This window comes from Monodon monoceros, unplaced genomic scaffold (assembly GCF_005190385.1).
Source record: "Monodon monoceros isolate NGI ecotype Baffin Bay Population unplaced genomic scaffold, NGI_Narwhal_1 Super_Scaffold_22, whole genome shotgun sequence".
Lineage (NCBI taxonomy): Eukaryota > Metazoa > Chordata > Mammalia > Artiodactyla > Monodontidae > Monodon > Monodon monoceros.
Genome location: NW_021703779.1, coordinates 33,586,626 through 33,601,092, shown reverse-complemented (window position 1 = coordinate 33,601,092; position 14,467 = coordinate 33,586,626). Strand labels below are relative to the sequence as shown.

The 14,467-nt window shown below is 40.3% G+C and overlaps 1 protein-coding gene across 2 annotated transcripts in view; it reads right to left on the bottom strand.

The window, feature by feature from the left end:
* SYTL5 (synaptotagmin like 5) overlaps positions 1 to 14,467 on the bottom strand; it is a 101,302-nt gene that overhangs the window by 47,644 nt on the left and 39,191 nt on the right. For both annotated transcript variants that reach the window (XM_029240911.1, XM_029240912.1), the window contains exons 3-4: positions 3,052 to 3,167; positions 1,515 to 1,623 (exon numbers count right to left, since the gene is read on the bottom strand). In XM_029240911.1, the coding sequence (XP_029096744.1) occupies positions 1,515 to 1,623; positions 3,052 to 3,167 (225 nt within the window). The remainder of the gene's footprint in view (positions 1 to 1,514; positions 1,624 to 3,051; positions 3,168 to 14,467) is intronic.

Sequence of the window (14,467 nt, the reverse complement as noted above, 5' to 3'; positions counted from 1 at the left end):
CAGGCAGCTCATATTGTCATCTTATGTTTTTCTAAAATCCTTCTGTACAAATTAACTTTTCAGGTGTGGACCTTTGAACCTTTTCTTCCCGACTAGGTGTTATATTCCTTGAAGACAGAAGCATCAGATGCCAGTTTTGAGTTCTAGCAGGGCTCACTGTTGTCTCCTAGCTCCAAGCCCACCATTCTGTAACCCACACAGTGATGCCTGGCCTGGGGTCTGTGCACTACAGCTCCTAGAAGCACCTGTGGGCTCTGAGTTTAATTCAATCAGACCACTGATTGTTCTCGATGGGCCAGGCACCATGCTGGATACTGTAGCACAAAAGCAAAAAAGACACTGGGCCAGCACTAAAGGAGCTTACAATTAAACGGGGGTGGTATTGAGCGAGACCAGTTCATTTACTTTACATTCTTGTGTAAGGAGGGGCTTTGTGTCAGAGCGCATCAAGTAACGAGTGACGCATGGGCACAAGGCACTGTGGGAGCCTCGAGGAGTGACAAATGGGTTTAACGTGGTAGGAAGACTCAACACATAGGATGTATGGTCCCTCTAGGCTATCTTTCCCGTTCATCTCTGCTAATTAACAAAGACATGGTTAGTCATGAGTCTTTGAGTCAAATGACATTTAGGTTTCATGTCTACTCACAGTTCCAGATTCTTTAAAAAACAAAACAAAACAGAACAAAATGGACTTTCTGTAGTGACAGATGAAGGCTCAGGCACTGGCAGCCCCTCACGTTGGCTTCTGCTGAGAACGAAGCCACACTACCCAGAAAGAACCATAAAGCCACTTGGTGTAGATTAGGATTCTCACTCCCTCGGCCACAAAACTGGCCACCAGTTGCCTGAGAAATGGAGACTGCAACAGGCAGGGCTGTAAGGCTACAGTTTGCTTTTTGGGTCCTTATGACCTGCATTTTGGGGGCCACTTGACTCTCCCTGATGGAACCTTCTCACTCCGAGTTTCCCAGCGCCTCCCTGAATCTTGCGTCCCTGTGTGCCTCCCATTCCTATTCCCAGCACTTGACACATATTTGCTTTCTGAATGAAGTCAGTGAGGTGGGCAAATGATTTCTTCCTTAAGGAGGCCCGCATTTCAAAGAGGGGAGACAATGTTTTAAGCCCTCTTAATACATCTCTGATTTGGAGGTTTCAGTTTGCGTCAGCACTCAGGTTGGGTGCGGGGCAGGTATGTTGACCCTACAACAAAGGCAGTTGTCACCTTACAGACAAGACTGGCCCTAGCATGAAACCTTCTACCCAGAAGTAAAGGACCAGATATGTCAAGTGAAAGAAAAACTCTTACAGGTTCAGGTCAGAAGGGACCTTTATCTAAAGCTGAAAGTAATTAAAACTGCATTTCCTGAGAATGATAGGAGAAGGTTACCTCGGATGAGTCTCTGACCTTCTCTGGGTCACTTAGGTGACATTAGACTTGAGAAACTAAGGCATCTATTTCACAGGTGACTGGAACAAAGATCAAAGATTCCCTTGAAGAGGCTGGGTCTTACCCCTTTTTCCTGGGCCCATCGTGGCTGGCCTTCCGCCCAGCAGAAAGCGAAGCGTCTGACTTTTCTGCATTCTGGTGGGTTTGTTCTTGGCTTTGTATTTCTTCAGCTCCTCATGAAAGACAACCAGAAGACAAATTTACATATGAAGTGGCCAGAAATGAGAGCAATTTTCTATTCTTCATTCACTTTCCTACATTAGCACAGGACACAGAAGTCTAAAAAATTGGCAGTGATGTGCCCATCCATGTTTCCCGGTCACGCACTTATTTCTAATCTGTTGAGTGTTCCACAGTTAAGTGAGGACTAAGATTGGGGCTCATCTGTGGGAGTTTTGCTGAGATAAGCTTTCTAGGGGTGACTGCAATGGAGCAACTATACATGATCCCTCTGCAAATATTTTTAGGGAAGGGGAGCCTGGTTCATGAGAACTCCAAATCCCTAGAGACTGAATTCTAGCATGGGATTCTAGAAACGATACCCTGATTTTTGAGCACATAAGCCAGACTTCCCGGGAGGGCCAACATCTGTGGACACACCTCGTGACTTGAGAGACAGTCTACACTTTGGAAGGTGCTGAGGTTTGAGCGGAGGAAGCAGCCAGAGCTAACTGCTTACTTCTAACTCCACTCTGTCCCACTGTGGCATCAGACCTGACGTTACCCACCTGGGAAAGCCCTTCCTTGCTACTGTGACACCCAGAAGTGGCACTGGAATCAGGTCCAAGCCTCCCAGCCCTACCCGCCAGACTTAAAAATAAGGGCATTTGTCTCCAGTGTCTGAAAGGGAAGATACCCTAGGAACAGACCAAAAGACACCTGCTCCACCTTTTACTACAGCATACCTGAGAAACATGATCCTAAACACAGGTTCACTCAATATTTAACCAATTAAATTGTAGTCTCAATGCACAGAGTAATGTTCTCAAGGTGGGGTGTTATTTGCATTTGGTGACAGTATAATTCCTCATTGAGTGAAACCGTCTTGTGCAATTTCAGGCCATTTAGCATCTCTAAATGCCATTAGTTCCCCCATAGTCATTGGGACAACCAAAAATGCCCCCTTGCATATCTCAACACTCGCCTAGCTTGATGGAGGGGGGCACAGTACAAAATATCAGTCCCTGGTTGAGAATCACTGGATGAGAAAAAGCAGCATTTAAATGAAATCTGAAACACATCCTGTTGAAAAACCAAGGACTGCTTTCACAATGTGAATCATGTAATTCACCTGTTTTATGTTACATTCTTAAATGTTTAGTAAAATATTGGAAGTGCATTCAGGAAAAGACCCGTCTGTGATGAAGATAAATGCCTCCCCTGAAAATCTCAGTGTGTCACATATATGAAAAATCACTGTGGGTTTTATTTTCTACCGACTTCCTCTTCCCTTGTACGAACTGCAGATTTAGATTTCATGCCACTGAGTTTTGAAATGACCCGAGGGATTCAGGAAATTCAACTCTTCTCATTTGCTACATAATATAGGGAAGTTATTTAGCCTGCCAAAACGAAGGTTAAAACAGTTCTGCTTTAGTTACCTGGACTTCTTCTTAAGATGGACTGTCGGACAACATCAGTGCCCAGAACACTGACGTGCTTGAAACGCTTTGCCTTTTCTTCAAAAAACCATTCACCAGTTACAGTCCTTAGCTGCCTACTCAAAAGAAAAGAGGACAGCATTGAAATTCAATTCTTTAGCCAAATAAACTCTCAAAAATCCTTAATTAAGTAAAAAAAGAGCCTATAGTTATTTATAGCCTATAGGCTAAAAAATAGCCTATAGTTATTTACAGAGTCCATCTCAATCTTTGGAGTATATTATGGTGATTATAATGGCCGCTATTAGTTGCATACGTACTATGTACCAGGTATCTGCTAATTGCTCTTCATACTCAGTATACTTTTATCCACATAACAACCCTCTGTAAACATTATTATCCCCATTTTATAGATGAGGAAACTGAGACTTAGAGCAACAAAATGATGTGTCTCACACGTAAAGCCAGGATCCCATCCCAAGCAGTCTGGCCTATAACTCAAGTACTTTTTTTTTTTACATTTATTTTATGCAAGTATAGTTGATTTATAATGTTGTGTTAATTTCTGCTATACAGTAAAGTGATTCAGTTATACATATATACATACATTCTTTCTCATATTCTTTTCCACTGTGGCTTATCACAGGGTATTGAATATAGTTCCCTGTCCTACACAGTAGGACCTTGTTGTTTATCCATTCCATTTATAACAGTTTGCATCTGCTAATCCGAAACTCCCAACCCGTCCCTCCCCCCTCCCTTGGCAACCACAAGTCTGTTCTCTATGTCTGTGAGTCTGTTTCTGTTTTGCAAATAAGTTCATTTGTGTCATATTTTAGATTCCACATATAAGTGATATCATATGGTATTTGTCTTTCTCTTTCTGACTTCATCTAGTATGATAATCTCTAGGTCCATCCATGTTGCTGCTAATGGCACTATTTCATTCTTTTTTATGCTATAGCTCAAATTCTTAACCACTGCATCAGTGGGTAAATAATCTTTAATGACAACAGTGGGCAACAAATAAAGGTTTTGAATTATAAAGGGGCCATGATCAGACTCTGTTTTCTTTCTTTCTTTCTTTCTTTTTTTTTTTTTTTTGGGCCATGATGCACGGCATGCAGGATCTTAGTTCCCTGACCAGGGATAGAACCTGTGCCCCCTCAGTGGAAGCACGGAGTCTTAACCACTGGACCACCAAGGGTGTCCCAATCAGACCCTGTTTTAGCACGATACCTTGATGTAATATAATGACTGAGTTAGAGTAAAGAGAGAATGGGACAAAGAGACAGGTTGGCCATGGCAACAGTCCAGAAAAGAGATGGCAAAACCCGAGCTAGGGCAATGGCAAGACTAATAGAGAGGAGGAGACAAATTAAAAATGTAGGTGGTAGAAGGACCTGTCTGGGTTTCACAATCAATTGAACGTTGAATGTGGTAAAGAAGGACCTTTGAATAATCACACCCATCTGCAAGGGTTACACAAACCCTTTACCCCAGTTACACAGACCTATTTACCATTCTCAGAACATGGCCCATGTTCACTTACTACTTGTCCCAACACCTCTATGGAGGACTGTAATGGAAAATGATGAGGTTGAAAGGTAGGATTGGGTCACATAATGGGAATCTCTGAATGTCAAGTGAAGGAGTTGGAATGCCATTTTGGAGGTGCTAGGGAACTCCGGCAGTTTTTCTAAATTTCAGGTTGAATCACAGCATCTCTGGAGCATTGTAAGGGGGAGAAACCAGAAGCAGGAAGGCCAATGAAGAAGTTATTGCAACAGATAGGATAGGAAATGATGAAGATGTGAATCAGGGTACCATGGGGGCAAGAAGTGAAAAGAAAGATAAAGATACTTGGGCCACTATGAAGCAGATAGGTTAGGGGGTTCCTGGAGAAAGGGAACCAGGAAAGGCTTTCTTGACGTAGAACCCATTTTGGCCTAAGCCATTTTGTGATCTGAACCTGGCTAAAATACTTGCCCTGGAACAGGTCTCAGTAATTAATGATCTTAAGGGAGGGAATGCAGAAACTAGGGAGGAGCAGTCAAGAAACAAAAGTGCAGCCTTGGGGCAGGGTCCTGGTTCCTTAAGAGATTAACATAGTATCTTTGAGTTCTGCAGGAACTAAGGCCCCCACCCAGGTGGAGGATGGAATGATAATGTCGCCCCTCCTGACTTCAGTCAACTGAAGCTTGGACTCCGTCAACTTGCCCCAATTCTATGCTGAAGCTCCCTCATGAATATGCATGTACTCTTAGCATAAAGCTTCCCCAGTTTTGCTGTTGGGGAGACACTCTTTTGAGAACAATCCCTGGTGTTCTCCTTACTTGCTTCAAGTAATAATAAATCCTTCCTTCTTCTCCCGATCTTTGGCTTGGCTGTGTCTATTGGCTCAACACCCACCAAGAGGCAAACCCAGTTTTCAGGTAACAACTGAGGATGAAAATCAGCAAGATCGGTGACAAGTCTGACATGGTGGCTGAAGCAAAGCAGCTAGGAGTCAAAGAGAGATTTCTAGCCCTAGAGTATTATATCCATGAGATTCAGTACCTGGTTGGACTTAGAAATTAACAACTGGATCTTAAATATAAAAAAAAAATCACTCCAGAAAAATATGTCAATTTGTTCTCCACAGCAATTATCCTGAAGTACTACTGAATGTAGGAAACAAAGGTAAGTTATCTATGAAACCCAGTTCTACTACTGGGAAAAAAGTGAAAATGTCATCCTTGGAGCAAATTATTCATTGAATGACCATGGCATGTACATCTCAAATTTCCTCCCAAGTGGCTAGATCATCTACTGAGAAGCAAGGATTATTGGATTAGCTCCAAAACTGTATAAAATACACCCAAACTGAATACTTGAATGGGTTAAATTAGTTCTGGATACATCTTAAGTGATCTAGACTTATACATCAGTACTTATGTTGGAAATCTACGTGGTAGTTGTTCAATTCTAAATTCTAAAGATGTTGCCTCTAGATTCCTGTCCCTTAATTATTCAATCAAATGCTAATCTAGGTACTGCTGTGACTGAACTTTGCAGAGGGAACTGAAGTTACCTATCAGCTGACCTTAAAATAGGGAGCTTGTCCTGGATTATCTAGGTGGGCCCACTGTAATCACTGAGCCCTTAAAAACAGAGGAAGAAGAGGAGGAAGTTGGATACTGAGATGCTGCCGAATGGGAAGTCAGACAGATTCCAAATGTGAGAAGAGGGCTCTGAGATGCAGAGGTCCATATGCAAGGCTCAGAGAGACAGGCCTCTAGGAGCAAAGGCTGGCTCTTAGCTAACAGCCAGTGGGGAAACAGAAGCCTCGTTCCTACAGCCACAAGGAATCAGAATCTGCCCACCAAAATGAGCTTGGAAGTGGAATCTTCCCAGAGCCTCCTGATAGGAGCTCAGCCAGCGGACACCTTGATTTCAGCCTAGTGAACCGAGAGTAGAGAAACAAGCCAAGCCAAACTAGACTCCTGAGCTACAGAACTGTGAGACTGAAACCGAGCAGGACCCTGTGGGGCTCCTGGGCACGGAAGCCTTTCTGTTGTTTCTTGTTTGTAGGGAACAGACTACAGCCTCTGTGACCTTCCCTGTGTTCCAAAGGGCAGATTCGAACAGTTGCTAATCAGAGGCGGGAGGAGATGCAGAGACAAGGGAGGAGCAGTCAAGAAACAACAGTGCAGCCTTGGGGCAGGGTCCTGGTGCCCCCTCAAGGGATACACATAACAGTATCTTTGAGCTCTTTACAGAACTAAAACCCCCAACAAATGGAATATGTCAGCATTGTTCATTCCAGAGAAGACCACCTGAGGCCAGATTAAAGGAACCAGAGAAGCTCATCAAGAGACTACCTGAGGCCAGATTAAAGGAGTGCAGGCCCTGCACACACCCTAATCTTAACAGCAACCCCCTCCTTGAACCACTGCTATAAAACTCCTCACCAAATCCTCTCAGGTTGGGACAACAGTTCTTCAGGGGCATGAGCCCGCTGTGTCCCCCTTTTCCTGGTAAAGCAATAAAGCTATCCTTTTCTACTTCACCCAAAACTCTGTCTCCAAGATTCAATTCGGCACCGGTGCACGGAGGCCGAGCTTTCGGCATCAAGATCATATATTTACACTGCTCTAAGCTGCTACATTGAGGCAATTTGTGATGGTGGCCACAGGAAACTAACAGAGTCGTTAAACATAAAAACCTATTTGTTTCAGCATTCAACTCAGGAAATGATTTGCATGGCTTCTAAGAAGATACCTATGAAAAACTCAGAGGAAGAATAGGGCAGAGGTAGGCAAACTATGGCTTGTGGGCCAAATTCACTTCACTACCTGTTTTGTACAGCCTACGAGCTAGAGATGGTTTTTACAATTTAAATGGTTGGGGAAAATCAAAAGCAGAAGATTTCATGACATGTGAAAATTAATATGAATTATACTCAAAAGGCAGTGTCTATTAATAAAGTTTTATTGGAACACAGCCATGCTCATTTGTTTATGTGTTGTCTCTGGCTGCTTTTCTGCTACAACTGCAAACTTGAGTAGTTACAGCAGAGGCCACAGTGCCCACAAAGTCTAAAATACTTACTGTCTGGCATCTTATTTTTTAAAAAGTCTGCCAACCTCTGCAATAGAACAAAGAATTGACACAAAAAGAAACAAGAGCAAGGGGAATAATACAGATCAGCTATAGAGAACCACCTAAGAGAGGCATGCCAAAGTCTCAGCTCGTATTTTTTGTTTGTTTGAGTTGGTTTTTTTGTCTTTGTTTTCTGGTATGTTCTTGAGATATAGGGTGAGGTGGATGGCACATCGATGGCCGTTTCATGTGTGACAGGGGAAAGAGGGCCACACCAGGTCTACATGCCCCAGGAAATGGGCCTCCATATCATCTTTACCATATATGCCTAGAGCTGCCAACACCTAACACAAATAAGATCTTCCCAGAATTGTTAGTCATTACTTCTTGCTATCCTTATAAGAACAATAACTATAATCCTTATATTTGCTCGACTCAGATATGGACTTGAGTCACCTGTCGTTTCAGAACTCTGCAACATCCAACATCAGAACAATCTCTTGGGATTATGCCTTTGCCACCTTCTCAAGTCCTGGAGGTAGATGGAAGGCTTAGCTGAAGAACAGGGAGCTAATGCTGAGTCAGTGTGTACCACGCACCAAGTCATGCATTAGCCACTTGACGCGTGACACCTAGAATCCTCACTATAGCCCATAAAGTAGCTATGTTATGCTCAATTTACAGATGAGGAAATCAAAGCCCACAGAGGTTAAATAACGTGTCCAAAGTGATACAATATTATGACAAAAACAGGATTTATACCGAAAGCCCTTTATATTTGGCAAAATTGTCAGTAAAGAACTTGTAGCTGTCAGGTATGACAAGGCTTTGAGTAAGGGTGAAAACGTAGAGAAGCCAAGGAATAACATGTAGCATTTCATATGATGGGCTATGATTGTGTGTGTGTGCATGTACACGTGCCTGCAAGTGTGTCTCTGTGTTGGGGGCAGAGTGACAGGAATAAAGGAGGGGTAAAAGAGGAAAGAAAATAAACATGACACCCACTATAAAAGTTATATTCTTCTCTGCCACATCAATCTAATATTTCAGAAATACAAGGCTCAGAATAGACGATGTGTTTCCTATAGGTCATACTCTAAAGAGTGAGTTTGACTGAAATTGAGTTACACTCATTATTTCTGATTAATGATTACCGAGTATTCAGAATTTGCTAGGCCCTAATTTTAACATTAAACTCATGGGAGTTCAAACTTTCACTTGGAAGCTTATTTAGATGTAAAGTCAAGTTAAGTTGTCCTCAGATTTACAGGCGAAAAATAGGTAATCTTATCCTAAAAAAGAAGAACAGTGACCAAAAGATTCATTTTCTTCCTTTATCTTCTACTAGTGACCAGAGACATCTGAGATGAGACACGCTTATTAGATATGCTGAAATGAGTTTCTTTCTTACTATTCATAGGGAAACTAGAATTATTTCTAAATTTATGCATCACACATCAAATATTTATTGCATTCCTACATGTGTTAAGCCCTGTGCTAAGGCTAAGAGTACAGATGTGAAAAAGACAAACAAGGACCCTGGCCTTATGGAGATGATGGTATATATTTATTCCTTTCTTCCCTTCCAACAGGAAAAGTAAAAAGAAACCCCTAGGCATATTATGGTGAAACTGCAGAACACTACAGATAAAGAGAACATCTTAAACGTACCGAGAGAGGGGGAAACAGATTACATACAGAGGAATGATGGTTAGGATGACAGCTGACCTTCAGTAGAAATAATGAAATCCAGAAGCCAGTGAAATGGTACCTACAAAGCTCTGAGAGAAAATAACTATCAATCCAGAACTGTATATCCAGAGAAAACACTGTTTACGAATAAGAGTAAAACAAAAAAATTTTCAGTAAGATAAAAAGTGAGATAATTTACCATCGATAAGAGTTTCGCTAAAGGAACTTCTAAAGACTTGACTTCAAGAAGAGTTAATTAAAGTAGATCTGAGATATAAAAAGGGATGGTGAAAAGTGAAATTGGTAAAACACGTGGATAAATCTAAACGAATGTTGATGTAAAACAAAAATGATAATATCTAAATTGTTGAATTGAAAAATAAGGTATGTCTAAAACATAGGACAAAAAGTATATACAAGCCAGGCTGATGACATCTGGAGTTTCAGAATACCAAGTTCCTTTTACTGATTAGAAGAAGGCTATAACTAATGATTTATAAAATTAAATATGAATGTTGTGATTTCCAGGGTAACCACTAAAAATAAAAATTCATATAATATCTACACTAGTAGAGAGGATAAAGTGGAATGAGAAAAATATAGTACTTCAATCTACAGATAATATAAATAAAAGCAAATATTACAGTAATTGCAATAGAAACAAACGCAAATATTGCAATTACAATGAATATAAGTAGACTAAACTCTATAGTTTAAGAAAAAATATTGTCAAATTAAACTTTTAACAATTATATATCATATATGCATAGCATGTATATGTAGCACATTATACATACAGCATATATGTATAGCAAATATTTAAATACATATAACATATAATTTAAAATAGCAGCTACGCTATACAGAGTCTCATCTTAAGCATATGGACACAGGAAGGTTGAAAGGCAAATGGTAAAAAAATATATACCATGTAAATATTAACCAAAAGAAACTTGATATCGTTGCATGAATAGCAGACAAAATAGACCTTAAGGCGAAAGCATTTCTAGAGATGAAGGGGGTCATAAAAAAACACCTTCAAATCAGTAAAGACTAACAGCCTAATAGAAAATATGGCAACATATAAAGAGTCATATCACAGAATAGGAACCCAAAACAGCCAATAAACCTATGAAAAGATGCTCAACCTCATTAGTAATCAGAAAAATTCAAATTAAAATCATAATAAGATATCCATTTATACCTACCAGTTGGACAACAATTAAAATTCTTCATGATGCCAAGCGTTGGTAAGATTGTAAAGGAAACTTTTATACAATGTTCGTGGAGTTTAAATTGGTACAACGATCATAAAAAACAACTTATCATCTTATAAGGCTGAAAATGCTCATACCATTTGCCGTTCAGTTTCATTCCTAGGTGCACTCCCTACCGGAGTCTTCTCAAACATTTTTGGCAGAGGTCACAGTAAGAAACACAGCTGGTTGCCAGAGGGGAGGGGGGCGAGGGGATGAGTGAGTTAGGTGAGGGAGATTTAGAGGGTACAAACTTCCGACTACAAAATAAATGACTTAAGGGGATGAAATGTACAGCATGGGGAATATAGTCAATAATAATGTAATATCTTCATATGGTGACAGATGTAAACTAGACTTATGTTGTGCACCAGGAACTACATAGTGTTGGAGGTCAATTATACTTCAAAAAAAACCCCAAACACATAGAAAAAGAGAACAGATTTATGGTTATCGGAGGCAGGGGATGGGGGAAAGGGGAATTGGAAAGAAAAAAGTATGTTTTATACCACAATCCAGAAAATAACTACACATACACACAAACACACACACACACACACACAAGAATATATATATACTTACATACATATAATTTTATATATGATGACATTTTCTGTTTCCTTTTTTTCTTAAATGCTGGTCATGACCCGCCAATAGGTCATAACTCACAGTTTAAAAACCTTACCCAAGGAAACTCTTGTACATGTTTGTTAGGCCATATGTACAAGAATGTCATAGCAGCATTTTTTGTAACATTATAAACTAAAACAACAGAAATCTGCATCAACAAGAAAACAGATACATTATAGAATGATACAACAGTGAAGATGAACGGAATGGTATTCACATAAACATGGACAGATTTCACAAAAAAACGTTGAGCCAAAAGAGTCACGAAGCTTTTGCACAGCAAAGGAAACCATAAACAAGACCAAAAGACAACCCTCAGAATGGGAGAAAATATTTGCCAATGAAGCAACCAACAAAGGATTAATCTCCAAAATTTACAAGCAGCTCATGCAGCTCAATAACAAAAAAACAAACAACCCAATCCAAAAATGGGCAGAAGACCTAAATAGACATTTCTCCAAAGAAGATACACAGATTGCCAACAAACACATGAAAGGATGCTCAACATCACTAATCATTAGAGAAATGCAAATCAAAGCTACAACGAGGTATCATCTCACACCGGTCAGAATGGCCATCGTCAAAAAATCTAGAAACAATAAATGCTGGAGAGGGTGTGGAGAAAAGGGAACACTCTTGCACTGCTGGTGGGAATGTGAATTGGCACAGCCACTATGGAGAACAGTATGGAGGTTCCTTAAAAAACTACAAATAGAACTACCATATGACCCAGCAATCCCACTACTGGGCATATACCCTGAGAAAGCCGTAATTCAAAAAGAGTCATGTACCAAAATGTTCATTGCAGCTCTATTTACAATAGCCAGGAGATGGAAGCAACCTAAGTGTCCATCAGCAGATGAATGGATAAAGAAGGTGTGGCACATATATAAAATGGAATATTACTCAGCCATAAAAGGAAACGAAATTGAGTTATTTGTAGTGAGGTGGATGGATCTAGAGTCTGTCATACAGAGTGAAGTAAGTCAGAAAGAGAAAAACAAATACTGTATGCTAACACATATATATGGAATCTAAAAAAAAAAATGGTCATGAAGAACCTAGGGGCAAGATAGCAGTAAAGATGCAAACCTACTAGAAAATGGACTTGAGGATATGCGGAGGGGGAAGGGTAAGCTGTGACAAAGTGAGAGAGTGGCATGGACATATACACACTGCCAAACGTAAAATAGATAGCTAGGGGGAAGCAGCCGCATAGCACAGGGAGATCAGCTCGGTGCTTTGTGACCACCTAGAAGGGTGGGATAGGGAGGGTGGGAGGGAGGAAAGGACAAGAGGGAAGAGATATGGTAACATATGTATAACTGATTCACTCTGTTATAAAGCAGAAACTAACACACCATTGTAAAGCAATTATACTCCAATAAGGATGTTAAAAAAAAAAGAATACACACAGTATGATTTCCATTTCTATAGAATTCAAAAATGAACAATTAGAAAATATATTACTTAGGGATATATCCAAGTAGACAGTAAAACCATAAAGTAAAGCAAGGGAATAAAAAATGCAAAACAAGAATGCTCTCATTCTTAAACTGGGTACTGAATACAGACACTCTTTTATTATCGTCTAAACAGTACATGTAGAGTGTCTTGATATGTATGACACTTCCATATTAAAAAAAAGTCCCTCTAGTTTATGTAGGTATTAAGATACTAAACCACAGTGAACAGAACATTCTAAAAACAGGGGAGGGCTCTTGTATATGATTAATAAGTGACTGAAAATAGCATGTCAAGGCGCTCAAAACAGCTTCTTACCACCCCCAAAATCTGTGGGTCAGTGTGGGGTTACTCTGATGTGAATCTTTCCCTTGTAACTAGATTATAGAAATTTCTTAAACTAGGATTGACTTTGAAATGACTATGTGGCAACTGCCAGTACCCATGAGACCAAAAGATCGCCAAGAACAAGTTGAGGTTTTTGTTCATTGCAATGAAGGAAAACACATGCCATGAAGAACCACAGGAAGTCTCTTACTAAGAGGGCGTTTGAAAGGATTTAATATAGAATTTGGGGTTATGTTAGGTAATTATGGGGAGGGTTCAAGGCAACAGGGATTTGCTCTAGATTAGGTGATGTCAGGAAGTGGGGACAACGCTATGATCGGTATCTTAAGTTTTATAAAGAAGATGGGCCAACTAAAAGGCTAAAGCTGTAATTGGTAAGGAGGTAGCACGAGATTCACATTAGCCAAGAGAGGGGGATGTCTGATACTTTGTGGCTTGACCAGTCACCTTGTTTTGGTCTATGCTTAGACAAGATTATGAAGTATTCTTGTTTTCTCTCACTTCATCCTGGTTGCAGAGTGATCGTGTGGGAGGCTGGTGCTCTGAGGTCGTTTTTGTCCACCAGGAGAACGCCACAGCCTGCCTGAAAGTGCCAGATCAGCTCCCAACAACATCAAGGCCCACATGTAAATGTCAGATCAGTTTCCGGATGTCAGGAGCTGTATTTCTCTTCCTCATAACAAAGCACTATATATTTCCTCCTGCACTCTCTGTGTGTATCTTCCAACCATTGGTACTATCGTCTTTTAAGTTACTGAGACTAATATTTTGTCTATTTCAGTTGTATTTCATCTGTTTGCAGTAATCACTACAAATTCATCAAAAACACAACCACCAGGTTCCTCCTTTAAAATTACAAAGACTTTCACAAGGACATACAGCAGCATGAAATGTCACCACATGGCACAAATATATATAAGATCAGCTCATCAATATCATCTTAGAACTATTTCATTTGGGGGATCTCTATCATGTCACTTTTATCTTAGGGGTCTTTCTGAGTTCAACTGAGGTGCTAATTAGGAAAAATGATCATTATGACTGTCTTTGTGTTGCATAGCAACTGCCTCAGCTAACATAATCATGTGGAATTTTGTAGGTCTCATTAAGATAGCAACATGAACTAACTGGCTGTGCCGGGGGTCCCTTTCATTCTATTTCTATAGAGTTACTTTTAAAGCTAGACCAACAGCAACCAACTTGTTAAAACCAGAAGGGGCTGGAGAAAATGTCAAGGGTTGCTCAGCCCACTGTAAGAGGGAGCCTCCCTCTATCAGTCCTTGCTGTAATCGTTTTCAGTGCTACAGCAATAAAATCTCTTTACTTTTATCCAATCCAAGGTAAATGACAATAAAGGTTGTGTTTCCAACTGATTAGAGAATGAGTCACTTTCTGACTCATTTCATCTCTTAGAGGTCACGGTGGGAATTTCAATTTTATGG